At 51.3% G+C, this 24,334-nt stretch overlaps 2 protein-coding genes across 2 annotated transcripts in view; both read left to right on the top strand.

Moving 5' to 3' along the window:
• Positions 1 to 10,728, top strand: part of TRIO (trio Rho guanine nucleotide exchange factor) — a 197,873-nt gene extending 187,145 nt beyond the window's left edge. The window contains 8 exon segments of the mRNA XM_029941284.1: positions 416 to 554; positions 1,209 to 1,236; positions 1,401 to 1,563; positions 1,834 to 1,955; positions 3,208 to 3,286; positions 4,927 to 5,127; positions 7,782 to 7,920; positions 8,451 to 10,728. Of these exon segments, the coding sequence (XP_029797144.1) occupies positions 416 to 554; positions 1,209 to 1,236; positions 1,401 to 1,563; positions 1,834 to 1,955; positions 3,208 to 3,286; positions 4,927 to 5,127; positions 7,782 to 7,920; positions 8,451 to 8,999 (1,420 nt within the window). The 3' untranslated portion in view covers positions 9,000 to 10,728.
• OTULINL (OTU deubiquitinase with linear linkage specificity like) overlaps positions 9,081 to 24,334 on the top strand; it is a 69,811-nt gene continuing 54,557 nt past the window's right edge. The window contains exon 1 of the mRNA XM_029941283.1: positions 9,081 to 9,202. Coding sequence (XP_029797143.1) covers positions 9,081 to 9,202 — 122 coding nt within the window. The remainder of the gene's footprint in view (positions 9,203 to 24,334) is intronic.

The raw sequence follows: 24,334 nt of genomic DNA, 5'->3' as shown, positions 1-24,334 counted from the left end.
GGAAGCCAATCTTTCTGTTCTACTTAGGCCTCCAGTTGATTAGAGGAGGTCTACCCCATTATGGACTGCAGCGTGTTTTACTCTACCAATTAAAATGTTACTCTTATCCGGAAACACCGAGAACAACACTTGATCACATTTCTGGACGTCAAGCGGCCCAGTTAAGTTCCCGCATAAAATTGACTATCATGGGCACTTCCATATTTTAGTCCTTAACATGTAGAGCTTCTTGGTTCCCTTCTGGTTGTTGAGACTTGCAGTCAAGTTTTGCTCAGTGGAGCACACGGTTCCTGAAGGAGCCTCCATCAGCCCGTGTCCGCCTAAGTGAGCCGCTCAGCTTTTCTCTAATACTCTCAGGAATCCCTTGCTGAATGCGAAAGGCTGTAACCCTAACAGTGTGTTACTTTCGCCCTAGGAAGTCAACATCTTGGCACACAGCACTCCGTTTAAGGAAAAAATCTGAGAAAAAAGATAAGGACGGCAAACGGGAAGGCAAGTTAGAGAACGGGTGTCGGAAGTCTCGGGAGGGACTCAGCAACAAGGCATCTGTGAAGGTGAGTTCCCAGCATGGCTAGGAACCCACGTCATTCCAAGGGGGTCACAGGGCCTGGCGCCCAGCCTCCCACCCTCTGCCTCCTGCCGGCCGCTCCCACAGGGCACAGGTAGGTGCGTGTGTGCGGGGAGCCAGGGACACACAGCACCCCCGACCAGGCGCAGCTGTGGCTTACAAAGAGCACTGGACGTACCACGAAGCCGCCGGGGCTGCCTCAGCCTCGCTGGCTCTGGCACCTTCCCTTGGCAGTCATTTCCATCAGCTTCCATAGTCCGATCGCTGTAAACCTAGGTGGGCAGCGGTTGCCTGGAGAGAAACGTCCCCCCAGCGGGAACGCAAGGGCTCCGGGCCAGGGCACCAGCCGCCCTTCAGAAGAAAGGGGCGCGGGGACCAACTGGACCCTGCCCACCGGATGAGAAATGTGGGCATTTCCGAGCTTAAGGCGTTTATGTGTTTGTAACTTGGAAGACAAAAACTCTTCTAAATTTGGATAGGTGCATTTAAAGGTGATGAAACTGCACCCTTCTGATTCCCACAAAGGCCAAGCTGTATTTCCGCTCCTCTTGCAATGATAATTGTAGCCCGGGAATAAATGCAGGTAGCTCAAGTCAGTTCTTGGCTTCTGGTTAACATCCATGTGCTTCTTCCATTTCAGCTTCTCAACCCCAACTACATATATGACGGTGAGTTCTGCTGTCTGCTTCCTCTGGTCTTGCAGAGCGCAGGCCTGCGGGGCCTGTCGGAGAGCACTGGGGCGTGGCCCGATCCGGGCGTGGGCGGCAACGCGCTGGGGGGTGTGGGAGGGGCGCCGAGGGTGACCGGTGTCCCTGACTCCTCTCCTGTGCAGTTCCCCCAGAATTCGTCATTCCCTTGAGTGAGGTCACGTGTGAGGCAGGGGAGACCGTTGTTCTTAGATGTCGAGTTTGCGGCCGCCCCAAGGCCTCCATCACCTGGAAGGGGCCTGAACACAACACCTTGAACAACGACGGTCACTACAGCATCTCCTACAGGTGAGGGTGGGCCTCCCTGGCAGGGAGTGTGACCGCCGGCCACCGTGACTGACACTGTGGAGCCCCTTGGTTACCTTCCGCACCCTGATGCCTCCCGCCAGGGACCGCTTCATCGGCCGCGTGCAATAAACATGAAAGTCCCACGGGAAATTCCTTGTCAGCGCTCGCTCTCGTAATTTCCTGTGACCCCAGAGGGGAGCGGGGAGGGGTGGTCGCTGGGGGAGCCACGCCTTCGTGACTCATGGTGGTCCGTTGTCATCTGTACGGCAGTGACTTGGGAGAGGCCTCTCTGAAGATCGTGGGCGTGGCCACGGAAGACGACGGCATTTACACGTGCATCGCTGTGAACGACATGGGTTCGGCCTCGTCGTCAGCCAGCCTGAGGGTGCTGGGTAAGCGCCCCCTGAGCCGATCTGGGCCCAGGGGCCCTGCCCCTGCACAGGCACGCCCCACGCACTCTGACCCTCGCGGGGCCTTCCCGCAAGAGCTGCAGGCGGCAGACCGTGGCGTCCAGGACATCCTGGAGAGGGGCGCGGTGAAGGCCGCTCACCAAGGCCGCGGGGCAGCCGAGTCTCCGGTGCCAGCCTTGGGGTTGGAACACAGTACGCTCCCTGTTCTTAGTGCTCAGGACACATCCTCGTATTTGATTTCTCTTTGATTCGGTTCCTTCGTTGACCCTTTGGCTCTGCGGGACGCTCCTCTTGGCCGGTCTCACATAGACGAGGAGAGGAGAGGAGGCGGTGTGGCTGAGGCCCAAGCAGGCTCTGCACCTGACTTAGACCCTAACAGCGTCCCTCCTGTAGCGCAGGGGACCACAGCAGGACCTGCATCACTTGGTAGCAAAAATAAACACCTGAACTAAAAACTGCATTGAGTCCAGGAGCGCCCTATGTGTAGACCATGTGCAGAATTATTTTAGCATTAAAAAAAATTTTTTTTTAATGTTTTTATTTTTGAGAGACGGAGAGAGATAGCATGAGCCGAGAGGGTCCGAGAGAGAGGGAGATACAGAATCCAAAGCAGGCTCCAGGCTCTGAGCTAGCTGTCACACAGAGCCCATCACGGGGCTCGAACCCACGAACCATGAGATCATGACCTGAGCCGAAGCTGGACGCTTAACCGACTGAGCCCCCCAGGCGCCCCTATTTTAGCATGTTTATGCCAAGTCCCCATCCCAGACATTTTAATCTCAGTAAACCAGAGAAAGGAAATGTCCTGATTCTCAGATCATGACACAAGGAAGAAAGAATCTTGACTTTAATAAAAAGTGAAGGATCACCAGTGTTGTAATTTGTAAAAGAGGCCCCAGAAACTAGACAGGTGGCTTTTGCTTTCTGATAAGTCAGTAGCACAAGGTAAAGGTGCTCGGGGAGGTGAAGACTCCACTTTGGAGACGCGAGCTGGAGAGTGATGGAAAAGGAAGTGTGTGTTCGCGTCTGTCACATAAATCCAGCTTGTCCTCGTCCTGAGTCCCAGCCTGAGGAGTGTATTTTATGCGCCCGTGCATCTTCGTTCCGATGAGCCATGGTGGGGATGTCCGGTAGCCACGTGGCCACCATGTTGGACGGTGCAGGCCTGGGGACCTCTCCCCCGGCAGGAGTGCCCCATGAACCGAGCTCAGGGGAGATGCTGCTCTTCCTGCAGGTCCAGGGAGTGATGGGATCATGGTGACCTGGAAAGACAACTTTGACTCCTTCTACAGCGAAGTGGCTGAGCTTGGCAGGTACAATATAAACCCCAAGGTCCCTTCCCGGAGAGCAGAGACTAAGACAGAATGCACTGTAGGGGTAGATACGATCAGGTGATGTATTTGCCAGCAGTTGGAAGTTCTATGAATCATATTTGAAAGGTAACCTGTAATTGCCTCTCGACAGTAAACGTTGAGGGAGCAGAGAAGACGTTTTCAGCTCAGATCCCCAGGCCCAATGCCATCAGCCAGCCATCGATGTAACGGCTTAACCCCTCTGCTGTGCATCAAGGACGGAGCTAGCTACGTTGTGCCCTTGGGAGAAGTTGGAGAGTCGCTCAGACCCTTTTCGTGGGACTGAACCCTCCTGTGGAGGCTCAGCGGGGACAGGCTGAGTGTGCCCTGCGGGGGGCACTGGAGGTGCGGGGCATGCCTGCACGAACAGAGAGAGGGGCTCCTCCCTTCCAGAAGGGCAGCCAGGGCTTGGGTGCTGGGCAGCGGTGCCCACGGGGCCCCCAGCGGGGCTCCCTCTGACTCAGCTCTGCTGCCCGTCCACACGGCACCCCTCCACTTCTCGAGTCCTGACCCAGGCAGCAAGAAGGTCAAAAGCAGGACATCTGAGCCTGTCCCTTTTAGAAAGTTTTCCAGGAAACGCCCAGCCATGGCCTCTTGCATGGCAGCGGCCGCACTGGACCTCTGTATATCAGGCTGACCCGTCTGCCCGCCGTCTGCCGCTGCACGGGGCACCCCACTTGCCATCTCGAGGCAGCGCTCATTTCTCACTTCCGGCCACGTGTAGAAGGAACGGGCAGCTAGCGTTGGTTTCCCTGGGCACGGCTGGCTGGGACGCAGGGCCTCTCTCCCCACAGACCTTCACCCTGGGCTTCCTCACGTGACGGCCGAAGCCACAAGGCCTCTCAAGGCCCAGGCCTTGGGGATCAACAGCCGCTGTTCCTCCACGTTGTGTGGGTCAGAAACACCCGCGGCCAGGCCAGGTTCAAGGAGAACCAGACTGCCCTTCTGTGGGAGACGTAGCCGAGCGGGGCGGCCATTCCCTCCCACCACAGGGCGATTTCCGGGCCTTGCTTCCCCGGTGCTCCCCAGATGTCATCCCGCCCTATGGTATTGGGCTCAGATTTGAGGTCCAAGACCCTGTTTTCCAGGTCAGCCCAAGGTGCCACCGAGGCTTCTTAGGTGCGGCTCCCTGGGGACAGCCCCAGAGGCCGTGGGGGGAGATGAGTGACCGGCCCCACACAGGCCAGGCACCGTGACAGCGGCAGCACTCCTTTTCAGAAGGGGGCACAGGGTTCGTAGGGGCCACCACGTCCATCCCAAGCTTCTCGACATGATGAGGAAGGCTTTCCGTGAGAGCAGAGGTGGGGGCCGCCTGGTCAAGCCCCTGTCGCTGCTGCCGTAGTCTGAGGTCAGGAGGTGGCTCAGCCTGCCCAGATGCTGGGTGGGGATGGAGTCTGCCTCTAGGAAGGAGAGGAGACAGTCACGTGGCTGAGGCCTCGGAGGGGTCCTCGAGGGGCTTCATTTCTCCTCAAGTGGCCGGAAGTGGGGGGGGTGGGGCCTGTGGACTGAGGAGGCTGCCCCGCCTCAAGTCCTTTAGGTTAACAGGCTCTTGTCCGTGACATTCCCAGAGTCCAACGTGACCTTCTTGACATGTCTTCCAGGGGCAGATTCTCTGTCGTTAAGAAATGTGATCAGAAAGGAACCAAACGAGCCGTGGCCACTAAGTTTGTGAACAAGAAGCTGATGAAACGCGACCAGGTCACCCACGAGCTTGGAGTCCTGCAGAACCTCCAGCACCCCCTGCTGGTCAGCCTGCTGGACACCTTCGAGACCCCCACCAGCTACGTCCTGGTGTTAGAAATGTGCGTACACGCCCCTTCCCCTCCCAGCCTGGGGGCCTCCGCCCCGGCTTTAAGCGACTTTAGACTTTATCGTTGTTTGTTCTCTAAGAAGGGCAGAAAGCGGGATTTTAGGATCCGTAGAACTTGTAAAAAGCAAAAAAACCCAAAAAAACAAAAAAAAAACGCCTACTTTCAAAAAGCACCATTCCGGGTAATGGTAGGAAGAAGTATCATCTTCAGCACGCACTGTCCCAACGTGGAGGCAGCCGGCCTAGCATCTGATGCCCCAGCCCCGCCCAGGCTCCCTCTGGGGCTTGGCCTGGGGATGCCACCTGTTCCTGGGGTCCCTGAGTGGCCCAGCCTCAGAGGACTCATGCTGCTGGCGACACCGCGTCCACTGGGGGCCCAGGGCGGGCTCGCTGGGAGCTGGCTCGTGCCCAATGCTTCGGGCATCCAGTCCGGCCCCTCAGGCTCATGCCCACCCACTGCAGGATGGTCGGGGGTGGGGGGCTCCGGCCGGAGCTGCCCCCCCGCTCCCTGTGGTGCTCCAGGGACTCTCTGCCACCTCAGTGAACGCATCCATCAGCCAGAGTGAAACCGTGACCCGAGAGCAGTGGCCTCAGGTGGGGGCAGTGTTGCTCCCTGGGGGACATGCGGCCACGCCTGGGTGCTTTCTTGGGGGGTTGGGTGTTCCCCTGACATCTAGAGGGTGCAGGCCAGCAATGCTGCCCAGGATGGCCCCACAGCCGAGAACCGCGTGTCCCAAGGTGTTAGCTGCACGGGGTCGGGAAGCCCACCCTATGACATTTTGACCTCCGTGACGTACAGGAATGTGTAGCCAGGTTTGAATTCCTGTTCCTTCCTTTTTACCAGGAAGCCCCTTCATATATTTACATGGACTTACAACTTCTTTCCACTGGTCAAAGCAAAGTATCCCGCACCGTTTAGTAGTTCCCGATGCGTTTTCGGACACAGAGCAGGACAGACAGGAAGCCCCCCCCACCAGAGCCTCTAGGACACATTCACCCTGACAGTGGGGCTCGGGCTCTAGAAGCCTGTCACTTTCAGTGACCCCTTCAAGTCCCTGTGTTTGATTTTCTGTGTCGTACTGCTTTTTGTGAAGAATTTGGAAGTGCCTTAGGAGGGCAAGGCCCGGGGTGGGGGAGGGTACGTGTCGGGAGCACCCCCTCCCCGCCCCGGGGTAAACCTCCTACTGGAGGGGCGGGGGCCTGCGCTGCCTCGTCTTCAGGACAGCGGTCACATCGGATGGCAGAGGGAGGGCGGCAGGCCCCTGAGAAGTCCCCCAGCCCGGAGCGTCGCGGGCACAGCCCCGTTTGGCTTCTGTCCCTGCTCCGTGTCTCATCAGCTCTGCGCCTGGGGCTCCTTGCTCAACCTTGGCATGGGGGGCGGGGTTGTGGCCTAAAACCATGTCCAGGCAGAGACCTCAGTACACGGGAGGCTGCCTTCTGGCTCGAGACGCTGGGTGACCAACAGCCACCAATCACGTGGGGACTTTTCAACAAAAACTACTCTGAAGTCCTCCTCAAAAATTGGCAGGACGTTCGTTTCTGGCTTAAAAGTTACGTGTGTTCAGCTGTCATTTCTTTTTAGCGGAAAACTAAATGGTTTGGTCTCACCATACCATTAATAGTATTTTTTTTCCATAGTAGATGACTTGTTACCACGTTTTCCTTGATGACCTTGTTACCAGACAAATGGCCAGGTTTCCTAGAAGTTTATGTCTCGTGAGCGAAGACGGCAGCTTAGGCAGGGGCCTCGAGAGCCTGGGGCAGGACCACCTCGCTGGCTCTGGCCGTCACCTGCAGCCGCGTGACCGGAGGGCGTGGGTGTGAGGACTGAGCTGGCGAGCGTGTGGGCCCAGCATGCAGCCAGGGGCCCCGGAACCCACACGGTGCCGGCAGGTGGTCCCCTCGGCTCTCCAGCTCCCACTCTGGGGACGTGGAAACTGGGGTCGTTTTGACCGAAGGCACAGTTTCCGTCACTGTCGAGGCTTCTGTCTTTACAGACCCCAGAGGTGGCGGGGAGGGGGCAGTCCTCCCCCCCCCGGCTCTCAAGTGAGCAGGGTGGTGGTACCCACTCCTTAGAAGTCTTCATGGCTCCCCTCAGAGTGCTTATTTTGAAAGGCACCCAGGAAGAGCACAGCAGGCACTGATGGCGGGAACCCTGAGCTCAGGGCCCGTGCAAATGCCCGGAGCCTGGGTGGAGCAGGCTGGTCGTGCTGTGGAGCCCAGGCATCAAGACTAGGTGGCTGTTTCCCCATCACACCTTGACACCTGCCTCTTACATGGTCTCGTTTGGCCTTCCATTGCCCATTTTACAGATGGTAAAACTAAGGCTCGGGGAGGCGGTATCGCTTCATTCTGTCCCACAGCAGATGGCTCGCCGAGAGGCTGGGCAGGAGCCCGCCGGTGCCGCTCTCCGCCCCCCATCCCCTCTGAGGGCCGAGCGGCCCTGTTCCCCACTCGCATCCATAATGAGGTTGGGAAGAAATGGCCCTCTCGATAGAGTCGTGCCTTCAGGTGGGGGGAGGACTCCGAAACCCCGGCCGTGCAGGGCTTCAGCAAGGGCCACACCCGTAGCCGCCCGTCTCCTGCCACGCCACACGGGGAAGATGGGCCCCATGACGAGCATTATGCACCTTCCTGCCTCCACAGGGCTGACCAGGGACGCCTCCTGGACTGTGTGGTGCGATGGGGAAACCTCACGGAAGGGAAGATCAGGGCGTATGTGGGGGAGGTTCTGGAAGCTGTTCGATACCTTCACAACTGCAGGATAGCACACCTGGACCTAAAGGTTAGTGGGCTGCCGGGGCCTCTCCGCTTGTCTGCTGCCTCCGGGGCAGGAGGCCTGGGGGACTGGGGTCAGAGACTGAGGAGGAGCTGGGTAGTGGGAACACGGGCCTCTAATCTCTGTTTTTAAGATTCACTTTCGATGATATAAACCATCAGTGTAGTACTCTTCACACATTTCACGAGGTTCCAGAAAGTTCCTGTGAGTTTTGGGAGGCTGGTGTGGGACTGGTTCTGTTGTGGCTGAGAAAGGAAGGTGAATGTCACTGTTAGTGCCGGGAGCCAGGCCCACGGGCGCGCAGCTTCCTAAGCCAGGGTCCTTGAGCGCGGCGACCCCACCCTGACCTCCGGGGAGGGCGGTCTGCCCAGCGACCGGCTCCTCCTCTGAGGGCCTGCACGCACGCGCCACGTTTCATCCTGTCTTGCATGTGAACCGTTCCTTCCGCTTGACTTCATCGGTTCCCGCTGAGCGTCACTTGTTCAGCTTGAGATGGGGACGGATGGAAATGACCGTTGTCCCTCCCTGTCTCCTAGCCTGAAAACATCCTGGTGGATCAGAGCTCGGCCAAGCCAACGATCAAGCTGGCTGACTTTGGAGATGCTGTCCAACTCAACACGACCTACCACATCCACCAGCTGCTGGGGAACCCCGAGTTCGCAGCCCCCGAAGTCATCCTTGGGAACCCCATCTCCCTGACCTCGGATACGTGGAGTGTCGGAGTGCTCACGTACGTGCTTCTCAGCGGCGTGTCCCCCTTCCTTGACGACAGCGTGGAGGAGACCTGCCTGAACATTTGCCGACTAGACTTTAGCTTCCCAGAGGACTGCTTCAAAGGAGTGAGCCAGAAGGCCAAGGAGTTCGTGTGTTTCCTCCTGCAGGAGGACCCTGCCAAGCGTCCCTCGGCCGCCCTGGCCCTGCAGGAGCAGTGGCTGCAGGCGGGCCACGGGAGCGGCAAAGGCGCGGGGGTCCTCGACACGTCCAGACTGACTTCCTTCATTGAGCGGCGCAAACACCAGAACGATGTTCGACCGATCCGTAGCGTTAGAAACTTCCTACAGAGCAGGCTTTTGCCTCGAGTCTGACCCATCCTGAAGTTCTTTCTCATTCTCTTTCACCTGCCAATCAGCTGTTAATTTGAATTTTGAAGAGAAACACAAGCCAACATGACTGACCAGCTGCCGTATGTTCATCGTGTGACGTTGTGTCCCGAGGGAGCTGCGCTCGGCAGTGCCCGGCGCTCGGGAGCCCGCTGTGCTGGGGTGGAGGGCCTTCTCGCCCACTCTGCGTGAGCGGGACGGCGCTGCTGTGCCACAGTCTTTTCTTCAGGTTTCTGCAAAAAAAATAAATAAATAAACTTTTTTAAACGAACATGAATAGAATTTTGCAAATTTAACATTTTCCATGATGTATCCAAGGACACGAAATGCCTATGTTCAACCACTGGTGTTAACGAACAAAACCAAGATGCTGGACGCCTCCGGGGAGCACTCGCCCCCCAGACGGGCCTCCCTGGGGCCTCGTCCAGAGCTCAGGGCCCACCTGGCTCCGAGCTTTCCTAGCTGCCGGGTCTGCGTGCGCCTCACCGGGACGCCAGACCCGGCTCCTGAAATGTGCGCTCAACCTCAGACTTTTGCATAAAAATAGAATGAATCGTTCTGCTCTGATGAAATGTAGGCCTTACTTGTATATAAGACTGGTCCTGCCTTCAGTCTGTCCTTCCCTCCCGCCCTCCACCCCCCCCCCCCCAACGCCCAGGGCTTCCTTTGGAGGAGGTCAGTCCGCCCCGCTGTCCCCTCCCCCTGCTTCCCACCCCTAAGCCGTCAATCAGATTGTCGAGCAGTATACAGTCAGATGAAAATACTGTAAATGCACTCATTGGGATTTTTTTGGTTTTATTTCATATCATGTGCAATGTTGTGGCTTTAACATTTTATGCAACTATTTATGAAGACCTCCGTTGTACCTGTAATAAATATATAGAAAAAGCACATACTTCGTACAGTGAGCTTTATGGTTTTGTGCGTGTGTCGGGGGTGGGGGGTGGGGGGGTGGAGCCCTGTGCCATCAGTTCAAGGAGATTTAACTCTGCGTGAAATTTGTCAGTTTTGAGGACTGTAAAAAAGTGATTTCATACTCTGAATATAAAACTGGATAATAGGGTAATGTTTTCCAATTTATTATGCTATTATTCAGAATGCCAAAGTATTATTTTTTTTCCCAAAATCAGTCTGGCCATTTTTTAGACTTTTTGACGTTCCACTTTCTGTACAAAAATTGGCTGGATTTTGAGCTTTCGGTAAGAAATAAAAGCCAATGAAGCACTAGCCGCCTCGAGGCCGCCGTCGGACGTCTGTGTCCCCGCGGCAGGCGGAGCGCCGCCGGTCTCCGGGCCCGCTGGAGCTTTCCTGGATGTCTTTTTATCTTCGCTGTGTGTGTGTGAGATGCTCTGCCAACACGACCAGCCCGCGTCCCCAGCCAGCCACACACCTGGGTCTTGAGCCACCAGCGGGCGTAGTTCAGCTTTTGCAGCTTCCAGTGTATTTTATTTATTCTTTTGTTGGGTTTTTGTTTGTTTCTTGTAAAATTGTACAGAAACTTTTTAAAAGAAATTGGATTCAAAACTGGATGTGTATTCGTAACCTCACAACTTTTATTTGTGTATTGTTTCCTTTATGATTTCAGTTAAATTTTTACATTATTTTGCATGTATATTTCTTTGTACAGAGACCTTACATGTTTACACAGTATGATGTGATGTAAATATTTTATTTTGCCATCAGTTATTTTAAAAAATTAAACACATTTGCCTGATTTTTGTGTTAGGCCTTTTATTTGAATTGGTCCCTCTGGAACCGAAAAGAGCGACATCGCTGAGGGAGGCTGAAAGACGGGCCTCTGGTGGGTAGGGCAGAGCGCTGGCAGGGAGAATGTTCCAGCCCAGGAATCCTCTGTAGGTGGCCAGAAATGAGAGTTGGTCAGGCTCCTGCAGACTGGGTCCCAGAAGCCAGACCCCAAAGACACGCGTGCATGACCAGCGTTCAGCGGTGTGCAGTGAGGCTGCCCCCGGTCCTGGTTAGGATTCTGTCTCAGGTCCCCCAGGGCTCGGTGGACGCAGAGTCGGAGCAGAGGCGAGAGCTGTTGGCCCCGTGGCCGCCGCAAGGCAAGCTTCACATCCAGAAGGACCGAAGACTGGGGCACTTGGGTTCAAGCATCCGTGTTAGGAACCCACCAGTGACACTGCACCTGCCGAGACCGGCTGCCCCCCACCCCCTGACCCCGGGTAGCTGGCCCTCAGTGCCCACACGGGAGCCATCCAGTCCTGGGGCCCTTGTAGAACGGGTTTCATAATTCTGTTTGCTGACATCCTGAAGGTAGGACAGTGCGCCAAGTCCCGACACCACAGAGGACAAGAGAGGCTCACCCTCCCTGAGGTGGGTGCCACCTCGGCGTCCCAGGGGCACCCGCGGTTCCGGAGGCTCGGGGGGGCCAGGAACGAGGTGGCACGGCCGCGCTGCAGCCCCGAGGCGTCGGCCCCAGGAGGAGTCTCCTGCCGCCGCAGGGCGGGTCTCAGCAGTAGGAGCGAGACTAGGGGCCCAGGGCGGGTGTCTGGGCTGGACACTTGCCGATGAAACAGGCCTATGGAATTAGCAAAAGCATCTCCCAAGCGAAAAGTGGCCCATCGTGACTGTGCTCCCTACCCAGAATTTCGTCCTCAAAAATCAATTGGCTTTGTATTCTACACATTACCATTTATAAATTCTTAAAACCCAAGGATTCCCTTTAGCTCTAAAGGGAAGAAAAATCCCTGGTATCTTAGCAGAGTCTATAGTGAGCGTTACCTTAATCCAAGGATATTAGACCATCAAACCACTGGAAGGAGAGATCCATTCAACTGTATGTTTCTGAGGCGTGATCGTACAGACAAAACTAATTCACAGGGCTGATAGGATGCCCCGTGTATGTGACTTAACTTACAAAAAGTTAAAGCACACAAGTCATAATTACATGGCTTAAATACATTTCTATACACATGTTTGTGTGATCACTGCCCAAAACAAAGTACAAAACATTTGCATTATCCCCAGATTCTTCCTGCCCCTTCCCTGCCAAAGGCGATCGCTGTTCGGATTCCTGTCATTCTTAGGTTAGTTTACCTTTGAACTTCAGGTAAGTAGAATCATGCAGTATGTACTTTTTAATGTTTTTAATTTTGAGAGAGACAGAGCATGAGTGGGGAGGGGACAGAGAGAGAGAGAGAGAGAGGCGGGGGGGAGACACAGAATCCAAAACAGCCTCCAGGTTCTGAGCTGTCAGCACAGAGCCCGACCTGGGACTTGAACCCATGAACCACGAGATCATGACCTGAGCCAAAGTCGGACACAACCAACCGAGCCCTCCAGGCGCCCCTGGAATATACTTTTTAAAATCAGGCTAAACTTTATCGTGAGCTCATGGCAGATGACACGCACCGCTGTATGAGATGTCCCCTTTGCCCGGTGTCCCGCGGTGGTGATGTCCTGAAAACACCGCGGCACAACCAGGATATTGACGTGGAGGCACTCCAGCTGCAGGGCACCCGTGGCCCGGCATCCCCCGAGCCTTTTTGTAGCCACACCCCCTTGCCTCCTGCCTGTAACTTTCCTTTACTCTGTCAACCCCTAATCTCTCCTCTATGTCTGTAATTTTGTCATCTGGAGAACTTTAAATAAATGGAACCACACAGGGGCACCTGGGTGGCTCAGTCGGTTACGCGTCTGACTCTTGCTTTGGGCTCAGGTCATGATCTCACCCTTCACGAGTCCGAGCCCCTCGTCAGGCTCTGCACTGACAGAGCAGAGTCTGCTTGGGATTCTCTCTCTGACCCTTCCTCTCTCCCTCGGTCGCTCACTCTCTCAAAATAAAAATTTTTTAACTCTTTAAATGTTTTTTTTTTAAATAATAAAACAGGGGCACCCGGGTGGCTCAGTCGGTTAAGCGGCTGCTTCGGCTCAGGTCATGATCTCACGGTTTGTGGGTTCGAGCCCTGTGTCGGGCTCTGTGCTGACAGCTAGCTCAGAGCCTGGAGCCTGCTTCTGATTCTGTCTCCCTCTCTCGCTGACCCTCCCCTGCTTGCACTGTCTCTGTCTCTCAAAAATAAATAAAAAACCATAAAAAATTAAAAAAAAATAATAAAATAAATGGGATCAAACAGTGTGTAGCCTCTTGAGGTGGGTTTTTTAGCTGAGCATAATTCTCTGGAAATTCATCTGGGTTTTTCTGTAGTCTTCTTATTACTGAGGAGCATTCCATGGTTGGATGTACCGGGTGCATTCACCCATGGAGGGACATTCAGATTTTTTCCAGCCTTCAGCTATTATGAACAAAGCTTCTAGGAATATTCATGTGCAGATTTTTCTACACACATAAGTCTTTATTTCTCTGGAATGAAATCTCAGTCAGTTGGAAGATCACATGACAGTTAAGACTTTGGGTTTTTTAATTTTTGATTTTTAATTTTTCCAGACTGCCATTTTCCATTCCCACCAGCAACTGAGTAACCCAGTTTCTTCAAATCTGCCAGCATTTGGTGTTGTCACTCTTTTTTATTTAGCCATTCTGACAAGTGTATTGTGATACATTAGTGTGGTTTTAACTTTCATTTCCCCCCTTGGTTAATGATTTCGCACGTCTTTCCACGTGCTTATTTGCCACCTGTTTATCCTGCTCTATGAAATGTACCTTCATGGCTTGTGCCCATTTTCTCAGGAGACTGGCTTTTTCATTGTTAAGGTTTAAGAGTTCTTTATATATTGTAGATACTAGTCCTTTGTCAAGATGTGGCTTGCAAATATTTTCTCCCATTTCATCATTTTTTCTTTTTTTTGTTAATGTTTATTGGGGGGGGGAGGGAGCACAAATACACAAGAGGGGCAGAGAGAGAGAAGACAGAGGATCCAAAGCGTGCTCTCTGCTGTCAGCACACGCAGGGCTTGAACCCACGAACAGTGAGATCACGACCTTAGCCAAAGTCCAGCACTTAACCAACTGAGCCACCCTGGCGTGGCCCCCCTGACATCTTCTGAACAGGATCTTTCACAGAGAAAAATATTTTAATTTTGTTGAAGTCTTATTTATCAATTCTTTCTTTCATGGATCAGGCTTTTTGGTGTCAAGTCTCAGAATTTTATTTTTTAACCTAGCCCCAGATTTTAAATATTACTGGGATTTTTATAGGAGTTGCATTAAATTTGTATATCAGTTTGGGGAGAATTGGTATCTTTACTATGTTGAGTCTTCCAATCCATGAATATGATATGCCTCCTGTTTATTTAGACCTTTAATTCTTTCATCAGCATTTTATAGTTTTACAAGTTCTTGTATATGTTTGGCTAGAATTAAATCCAAGTGTTTCTCTTTTTTAAGGCAACTTTAAATGATATCATACTTTTAATTTTGGTGTCCAGTAATTTATTGCTATTATGTAGAAATTGAAACTGATTTTTGAATATTTTTTATCCCATACTTCTCTCTAGTAATTTTTTTCTTCAGTATCTACTTTATCTGACATTAATGTCACTCCTACTTTTTTCCTAATTAATGTTTGCATGGTATATCATTTCTATCTGTCAACAGTTCAATATATCTACGACCTTATATGTGAGTAGATTTCTCATAGACAGCATATAGTTGGGTCATGTTTTTTAATCCACTATGACCCTCTTTATCTTTAGTGTATTTAGATCATTTACATTTAATATAATTATTAATAAAGTTAGGGCCTAAGCCTGCCCATTTATAATTTGGTTTACTGTTGTTCTCTCTAGTTTTCATTTCTCTTACCTGCCTTCCCATGGGTTGCTTGAATTCTTTTAGAATCCCATTTTGATCTATACTGTTTTTGTTTTTGTTTTAAAATTTTTCTTTAATGTTTTTATTTACTTTTGAGACAGAGAGAGACAGAGCATGAGCGCAGTAGGGGCAGAGAGAGAGGGAGACACGGAATCGGAAGCAGGCTCCAGGCTCTGAGCTGTCAGCACAGGGCCCAATGCGGGGCTCGAACCCACGAATGTGAGATCATGACCTGAGCTGAAGTGGGAGGCTTAGCCGACTGAGCCACCCAGGCGCCCCTATACTGTTTTTGAATATATCTCTTTGTATGGCTTTTCTGTTTGCTTTAGGTATTAGGTATTACACTGCGTGCGTGTGTGTGTGTGTGTGTGTGTGTGTGTGTGTGTGTGTGTGTGACTCACTATAGTCTACTGGTGTCATCATTTTAGCAATTTGAATGAAATACAGAAACCTTACCTCTACGTCTCATTACCTTCTCCAGTTTATAATTGTTTTAAATATTTCCTCTACTTAAATTTAGAATCCCATTACACAGTGTTGTGATTTTTGCTTCAACCATCAAACACGACTTAGATACCTTGATTCGCCCCTTCATTGCTGGAGAGAGAATTCTGAGTTCACAGTTCTCTCAGCCCTTGAAAACCCTTGTGCCGTTTCCTCCAGGCCTTCATGGTTTCTGCTGAGAAATCTACAGTCATTCACATTTTTCCCCTTAAAAGGAAGATGTTTTTCTCTCACTTTCGAGATTTTTCTTTCTTTGTCTTTAGTGTTCAGAGACATGACTATGAGTGTCTTAGCATTGGGTTTGTTGTGTTTATTCCATCTGAGACTCACTCAACATTCTTCAGTTTATATGTTTAGGTCTCTTGCCAACTTTGTTTTCAGCCATTTTTTTTTCAAGTACTTTTAGAGCCCTACCTTCTTTCTCCTTCTTCAAAGACGTTAGTGGCATTTTTGTTTTGGTTCCACAGGTTTTTGAGGCAGTACCCTCACCAACACCCCCCACGCCAGCCCCAAGCTACCTTCTTTATGTTGAGATTGAGTAACTTGTGTTGTTCCGTCTGCAAATACCCAGAGTCCTTCCTCAGTCCACTCTAGTCTGCTGTTGAACCCGTACACTGACACTTCAGTCGTGGTATTTCTGTGTTCTAAAATGTTATTGGGTTTTTCTTCACATCTTCTATTTCCTTGCTGAGACGTTTGATCTTTTCCTTTAAGTGTTTTTGAGTATGCTCACAATTATTCTTTGAAGGATTTCTATCATGGCTGCTTTAAATTTCGTGAGATACTGCTAACATCCATGTCATCTCTTACTGTTGACGTCTGTTGCTTATCCTTTGCTCGTGCAAGTTGAGAATGTCCTGGTTGCCATGATGAATGAGTTTCATTTGAAAGGGGAGCGAGCATTTTACCTATTAGGTTATGAGACTCTGGATCTCATTTAAACCTGGTCTAGCTGGGTTCTTCCTTTTGCCCTCATTCCAGCGGGGGCGGGGGGCTGGGCGCCGCCTCTTTAATGGTGGTCAGGGGGCTGCGTTTCCACTGGCCTCCCCAGATCCCACAAGGATGATAAAAGTTCTGACTCTGCAAGAGCCTGACGCCCCCTAGTGGGGAGGGCGGGGACCTTGTTATCCCTGGGGGCCGGGATTGCAGGCTCCCCACAGAACCCCTGTTGATGGCCCAAGGGGGAAGGGTTCTTGCTACCACCAGCAGCGATGAAAGTCCTGCTCTCTGCCCTGATACCTCTCACACACGGGGCTGGGCGCCCCATTATAACCTGTCAGGAGTGGAACTCTAGGTTCCCTGCTCAGTCTTTTGCTATTTTCTATAAGATTTTTAAAAATGTTTGTTTATTTTTAAGAATGAGAGAGTGGGGCAGAGGCAGAGAGAAGAGGATAGAGGGTCTGAGGCGGGCTCCATGCTGACAGCAGAGAGCCCGTTGCAGGGCTGGAATTCATAAACTGTGAGATCATGACCTGAGCTGAAGTTATACGGTTAAGTGACTCCACCACCCAGGTGCTCCTGCTGATTTTGTTTTTGATGTTTTTTTAAACCAAGCACGAGGGCCTAGGCTTCCAGAAATGATGGCTGCCATCCAGAACCAAGGAGGCTACACGGATGGAAACTAGCACCTGAAAGAGGTAGTAACGCCACTAGCTGTCATCGGGGAAAAGTGTATTGAGAATTGAGACCCTGGTGAGAGCTCACTAACCCCCATTACAATCGCCAAAACTCCAAATAGTGGCAATACCAAGTGCTGGCGAGGACGTGGAGACTGGATCACTCGTGCCTTGCTGTCTGAACGTAAAATGATACAGTTATTCTGGAAAGCGGTTTGACAGTTGCTTAAGAAATCCAACATGCAAGCCAGCAATCATACCCTCGGGCATTTCCTCCAGAGACAGGAAAACTTGCATCCACACAAACCTGTACATCCTCGTTCATAGAGCCTGTGTCTGTAATCACCCGAAGTAGAAACAACTACAATGTTCCAAAATAGATGAACAACTAACAAGCTCGGCCATCCGCGCCATGGCGCCCCCTAATAATAAGAGGAGCAAACTGCTGACCCAGGCAACACTCCGGATGGGTCTCAAGGGAATGATGCTGGGTGGAAAAAAAGCCAATTTCAAAGCATGGAACTAAGCACACGCACTGTACCAATGTGAGTTTGCTGGATTTGCCGTCACACTGTAGTCACCTAAAATGTCACCAAACTGGCTGAAGGGTACAAGGGACTTCCTTGTACTGTCTTTGCAACTTTCTGTGGTTTATAATTATTTCAAATAAAAAGAAAACAATTAATTAAAAATTAAAAAAAAAAAAAGGCTTTGACCTTCTCACAGTCGGCAGCAGACCCTGCCCAGGACTCAGGTCTGGTGTGATCAGTCCCTAGACCCTCAGGGCGTAGTCTTCCTGGGACCGGTAATGTCCCAGAGAGGAAGCTGCCAGGCCCAGGGCCCCCAGAATCCCCTTCTCTCCAAATTCAATAGCCAGGGAGAGGCCCCTCCCCTTGCCCCAGGGGGCTCACTGCAGAGCCCAAGCCAGCTCCTGTTCTAGCACCTTCTCTCCCGCCTGCTTCTCACCTCTTCCCCTGCTAGGCCAGTGCGCGGCCAGAACAGGCTCCTTAGCTCGGAGCCCAGCAGGGAGCCCAGGCGTGTCCATTCTCAGGGCCAGTAGGGCGCCCCCTCCCTGCAGGCCAGCGCACACCGGCCTCAGCCCGGGCTCCGCCCCCCAGAGCCACAAAGCCGGGACAGACTTTCTCAATGGAAAGAGAAGCCACATTTTCCTTGGGCCGCGTTCAAACCTCTGGTTGGCACGGTGTCTGCCTTCCTCTGGCTGGTTGGAAAGGGAATTCTGGGCGCCTCATTGTTTCTGCAGGGTGCCCTGGAGGGCTCCCCACTACCTATATGCCGCTACTTGTGGAGGAAGTCTTGTTCATCACCCCAGATTCCTCTCGGAATCCACGTTCCAGCGTAGAGGCTGGGGCCCGCCATGCTCTGCTGAGGTGGAAAATTACAGGCCATCCTTATCCTAATACAAACCCCGTGAGTAAACCTGCCTCAAATGTTTGCCGAATGTCAGGGCGGCTTCCAGCGCGCAGTCTGTTGATTCTGTGGGCCGGTGATTGTGCGGGTCGTTGCCAACCCCAAACCCCGTATTTGTGTTTACAAGACTGTTTGCTTCTACAATTAATCTAAAAATTTTAAACCTTTGCTTAAAGTTTTGCCATGTTTGAAAGAAGACTTTTCATAGGGCTATAATCCTAAATAGAAAAGACCATCTCTTGCAGTGGGTTCCGTACATCATTTTATTTTATTTTATTTTTATTTGAGAGAGAGAGAGAGAGCGCACACGCACGAGGGAGGGGCGGGGCCGGAGGGAGAGAGAATCTCGAGCTGACTCCACCATCAGCCAGTGCAGAGCCCACTGCAGGCCTTAGCCCCCTGACCTTGGCATCATGCATGACCTGGGCAGAAATCAAGAGTCAGACGCTCACCGACTGAGCTACCCAGGCACACTGTTTTGATAAGAAACAAGGTCCTTCTTTTTTTTTTTTTTTTTTTTTTTTTTTTTGCCCTTCACTTTTAAATGACGTTAAGGAGAACTAATCTATCCTACTATTGGCTTTAGATGGCATTTGGTCTTTGGCCAGAGAGCGTAGCCGTCATTTCCTTAAATTTAAATAGCTGGAAGATAAGCAAAGTAATTATAGGAAAAAGGGCTCAACCAAATAGCTTCGGTCTCTAAATGAGAGACCTGGAAAGAGGTTCCATCCATGAGAGTCTGGCTACACCGGGCTTCACTTAGCGTGGCCTCCCTGCAGGGGGCCGGACAGCGCTGTCGCTTCATCTTGCAAAAATGACTACGAGCCCTGCTCTGTGATCAGGATTAATAGGGTCTGGGCTTGACGTTGAGCAAAGTGATATGAAAACCCCAGCTCTAGGCAGGCACTTCCAGTTCTACACCACTGATTACCCGTGGGCACCCTAAGTCCTGAAGTGCTCCCAAGTGCGGATAGCAGGCACGTCTAAGAATGGTCCTACAGAGAAGAGAGATTTGGAGCTGAGAGAGCCAGGGAGGCTGGACCATCATGCAAGTCCGCTGGCCTCCGCAAGACCTTCCTGCCCCGGCTTTGGCCTCCACGAATGAGTTTTTCCTGCGGTTATGTCTTGTCTTTTTACTTTTTTTTAAATGTTTTTTATTTATTTTTGAGAGACAGCCTGAGCAGGGGAGGGTCAGAGGGAGAGGAAGATACAGAATCTGAAGCAGGCTCCAGGCGCTGAGCTAGCTGTCAGCACAGAGCCCAATGCAGGGCTTGAACCCACGAACCATGAGATCATGACCTGAGCCGAAGCCGGACGCTTAACCGACTGAGCCACCCAGGTGCCCCCGGTTATGTCATTATTGTCTTTGGGGCACTTTGATTCCCTTGTCAACTCTACGTGTCTAACATGGAGGATTATCTTCTCTGTAAATGGTTCCCCAGTATCCCTGCAGTATTCATGTTTCAGCGACAAGTGAATAAAATGAGAAAGCTATTGCTTAGTTTGAATTAAATCAGTTTTTTTAAAGCAAGTGTAAATAAGTCATGAAAGCAAGGCTTCCAGGGGTAGAAGTCAAGGTACTTTATAAAGGAAAACTGGCTTATTTCTAATGATATTTTTATATTAAAAAATAAAATACCTAGGGAAAATCTGACACAAATTGTGTAAGACCTGCTCACTGCAAACCACAAAATGTCATCGAGAAAGATTAAAAGTACTAACCATGGAACCATGTTTACAGATCGGACGGCTCAATACTGTAAAGGGGTCGGTTCTCCTTAAATTCACCTATAGATTGAATGCAAGTCCAAACATAGCCTTAGCAGGGCTTTCTGTGGAAAGTGACAAGCTAATTCTAAAACTCAAATAGAAATGCCAAGGACTGTGAAACGCCAAAGCCATCTGGAAAAGAACAATGAAGCCAGAGCCCTTAGATGACCAAATAACGAGATCCATTACAAAACCCCAGGATCCAGGACACTGTGTGATTGACACAGAGATAGACAACCCGTGGGGCAGCCCAAGTTGTCCTCGGTGTTTCTAGGTGGTGCCAGAGTTCAGCGACCCTGACGCCTGGGAAGAGATCCTGGATTAAGTAGCTAGTATTTAAGAAAAAGCGCTGGGCTGGAGCCCAGGTCAGAGAATCACGAGACTGTTGAAGCCAGAGGTACTTAAACTTTCTTGTTAAAAAAAACAAATGCCAGGGGGCGCCTGGGTGGCTCCGTCAGTCAAGCATCTGACTCTTGATTTTGTCTCAGGTTGTGATCTTGTGGTTCATGGGTTCGAGACCTGCGCTGCGTGGTGTGGAGCCTGCTTGGGATTTGCTCCCCCCCCCCCCCTCTCTCTCTGCCCCTCCCCCATGCTGGCTGTGCTCTTGCTCTCTCGCTCCCCCTCCCCCCCTCTCTCTCTGCCCCTCCCCCATGCTGGCTGTGCTCTTGCTCTCGCGCTCTCCCTCCCCCCCTCTCTCTCTGCCCCTCCCCCATGCTGGCTGTGCTCTTGCTCTCTCTCTCCCCCTCTCAAAATAAACACTTGAAAAGGAAAGAAAAGGAAAAGAAAAGGAAGGAAGCTGGAGAGGGTGGTAGGTGAGTAAAGACAGAAGGCTGAAGCTATAAGCTGCTTATTCAGAAAGTGATATCGCTGTTACTTTAAGAACATTTTCTCTAAATTTCCCTTTCATTAACTTCCTCTTGGGAAATGTACGGTTTAGGCCAACTGACTAGATTAGATTAGTATTGAGTTGTGTGGCCCCTATCACTGGGCCTACTCAGATGTTCCATGGGATGCCAGACGCACACGAACGGCCGTAGCGTCACTTTTAGGGCATTAATCATCCTAATACTCAAGGCATTTCGAAAACCTCTAAGATAATTCTAAACCAAACTAAAGGATCAGTCGGATAAATTAAGGTACATTCAAACCAGCAAATACTATACTATTTGTTAAATCAATGCCATCTCTCTGCATGATTCAGAAAAAGATCAATTATTAACAATTTTTAATTAAAAAAAAACGTAGTGCAGGGGGCACCTGGGTAGCTCAGTCGGTTGGCCGTCTGACTTCAGCTCAGGTCCATGATCTCATGGTTCATGGGTTCAAGCCCAACATCGGGCTCTGTGCTAACAGCTCTGAGCCTGGAGGCTGCTTCGGATTCTGTGTGTCTCTCTCTGCTCCTCCCTGCTCACTCTCTGTCTCTCTCTCTCTCTCAAAAATAAAATAAACATTAAAAAATTTAATTAATAAAAGACAGAGCAAAACACTATGTGTAGACCCCCTGATGTGGGAAGGAATTCAAATATTAGTTTTATTCAATCCTCAACCAAACATAAGTAATCCTATTCTAGAAGTTCGCAAGATACAGAATCAGTGGTCTAAACGGTTATGGGTGTTTAATTCCATGGGAGTCTCATAAGAATGTGATTGTTACCTGGCCCCTCAATCCTGGGTGTCTGTCACTCCCGACCCCATCACTGCTCAAGCAGAATCAGTCTCGCCCGGCTGCTGATTAGAAACGCAGAGTGTCATTTCCTACCTGGATTATCAGCTGAAAGTAATGAGCCCACCCTGCGTAATGCACACGTGAGGTTTAGCGGTCAATGTAAAACTCCGCATGCTGCCAACGAATTTCGGATTGCAGAGCGCTCAAGGGCGATCCATTGCCGCATGGAAGCATGTAAACCCTATGAAGATAAAAGTGACAGAGGAGACCTAGATGCATAAGGAAGACTGATCTTAAGGCTTCTCATTACCTCCTAACTTCTCACTATTCCATTCATGGCCTAGAATTTCTATCATGCAGATTTATTATGAATAAGGAATTGCATAAAATGTATTTCCACATGAAAAAAAAAAGAGAAGAAATGCAGAATGTCAGGCCCCATCTAGATCTAACAGGTGCATTTTAACCAGAGTCCCTGGGGCTGCATCTGCCGATTAAAGTCTAAGAAGAGAACAGTGCAGGTGAAAGGCAACATCACTGGCATTGAAGACGGCCCTATTGCTCAAGACCAGTCAGACCATTATCACCAGCAACACAGAGGCTGAGATGAAATCTCACTTCTCACTCATCAGCGCAGAGTCTTTAAAATGACCAAGATAGGCGTGGAGAGTCAGCAGGGAGGGACACGAAGCGCCCAGCACACGCTAACGCGGAGATAAAGGGCCGGGGCTTTCTGAAGCGGGAGTTAGGAAGAGAAGAAAGTCCAAGTTTGTGGAAAGCAGCCCCGAGTCGGGCCGGCCTTCCGGGCTCCCTGGCCCTGGGCTGCGTCTGCACAGCCCTGTTTCTTCAAGGGAGGTAAACATGCCAGGCTTTGTTAGTCTTGAACGATAAACCAAACAGAGCACTTGTACACAGCACATCAAACGGTGTCCTGCAGGAGGAAAGCATTTTAATCCATAAATTACGGCAACAACTTGGAAGGAAATCAAGGCCTTCGGTCAAGAGACACATTACCAGAATACACAGACGGCAGGGCCTCGGGAGGGATAGAGATGCTTTCACATCCCGACACACAGCAATGGCTTCTCAGCAGCTCCCGTTCTGTGTGTCGTCTCTGTTGATTTGCTCGTAAAATTGCAATAAAACGTCTGATCATGAAAGCCCAGTGCCTAATACATTAAAACACTTACTGCTTGAATATCCCATGTATCCATTTGAATTGTGATAGATAGATGATAGATGATAGATGATAGATAGATAGATAGATAGATAGAGATTTTATTTTTAAAGAAAAGAAAATTAGAATTTGAACTTTATGTTCTTATTTGGTCAGAAGTCCACGGACCAGCAAGGTGCCGTTCAGTGGAGGATGTTCACAGGAAGTCGGTTTAGAGTTAGGACAGCCAAAGAGTGGAGAGATCGGTCTGTCTGTGTCCCCGAGGACGGCTTATGGGCGGGTCCCGGGGATGGGATGGCCGGGCGTAGACAGGGAAAGTCATTTCTGTCTCGGTTTCAAATTAGGGTGGCCGATTGGTCCCAGGTGCCTGGGCCTTCTGGACAAACCAGAATAAGGAGTCCTCCGACTGAGCATAAACCCGGGATAACGGGGCCGTGTGAGGTGAACCCGGAAGTCAGCAGGGCCGAACCACATGCTTTCTGGAACGCAGGCTTCGGAGGAGAAAACGGCAGGGGCGTCATTTCCTAACGCAGGCCCACTAGTCGCTGACGGAAGCTCTTCCAGCAAAGGCGGTATTTTGAAATCCAGGCTTTTACTCGGCAGAAGGCTTCTTGAAAAATCCATGAATATGCTTCCTGTTTTTAATTAAGGAGATCCCTGGAACTCGTCCATGGGCTTTCCTTGTGGCCTTTGCAGTTTAGATTTAATTCTTTCTCCTCACACCACGTGAAAACCGAAACAGAGGTGAATACATCTCTGCACCCGTGCTGCAGGTGGCATTCCAGAATCCAGTTCGGGACCCTCCCGTGGAGAGGCAGAGGAACCTCAGGCGGGCCCCTCCCGCGGGCCGGCTGGCAGTGTCACAACCCGCGGTCCCTGCCCGTCTGAGCAAAAGCACCACGAAGCCCGGCGTGAGCCCTTCACTTTGGGTGCGAGCACCTGGGCTCGGGCAGCCCAGCGGGCATGGGATGGGCCTAAAATCCCACCCCCAGTTCCAGTGGAGGGGGAGGGGGACTTTTCCGGGACCACCCAGCGATTCTTGGACACCAGCTGGATGTCCTACAATTGAACTCAATCTGGACACCATCTACGTGGAAATAATGCCACACCCCACAGGCCGAGGGCGCTGTCCTACAAGATCACCCCCTCCGTCCCCCAGACCCCACCTTCGACTCCAGCTGTAGGACCAGGGTGTCACCTGTGCTTCCGAGGGACCGGCTCTGGATTGGAGGTTTCAACAGCCCCCTCCTCGGGTCCCATTAATTTGCTACTTTGATCAGGAAGCAGACAGAGGGCTCCTCACGGGATGAAAAGCAGGGTGAGCCCTGTTGGCAAAACCCAGGACAAGTGTAACCACCGCAGCCAGGCCTGTGCCTGACGTGACAGGACAGAGGTGCCAGCAGAAAGGGTCCACGCCTCCACACCGAG

The sequence above is a fragment of the Suricata suricatta genome, chromosome 6 (genome assembly GCF_006229205.1).
Source record: "Suricata suricatta isolate VVHF042 chromosome 6, meerkat_22Aug2017_6uvM2_HiC, whole genome shotgun sequence".
Taxonomy (NCBI): domain Eukaryota; kingdom Metazoa; phylum Chordata; class Mammalia; order Carnivora; family Herpestidae; genus Suricata; species Suricata suricatta.
This window is presented reverse-complemented; position numbering and strand designations above follow the sequence as displayed.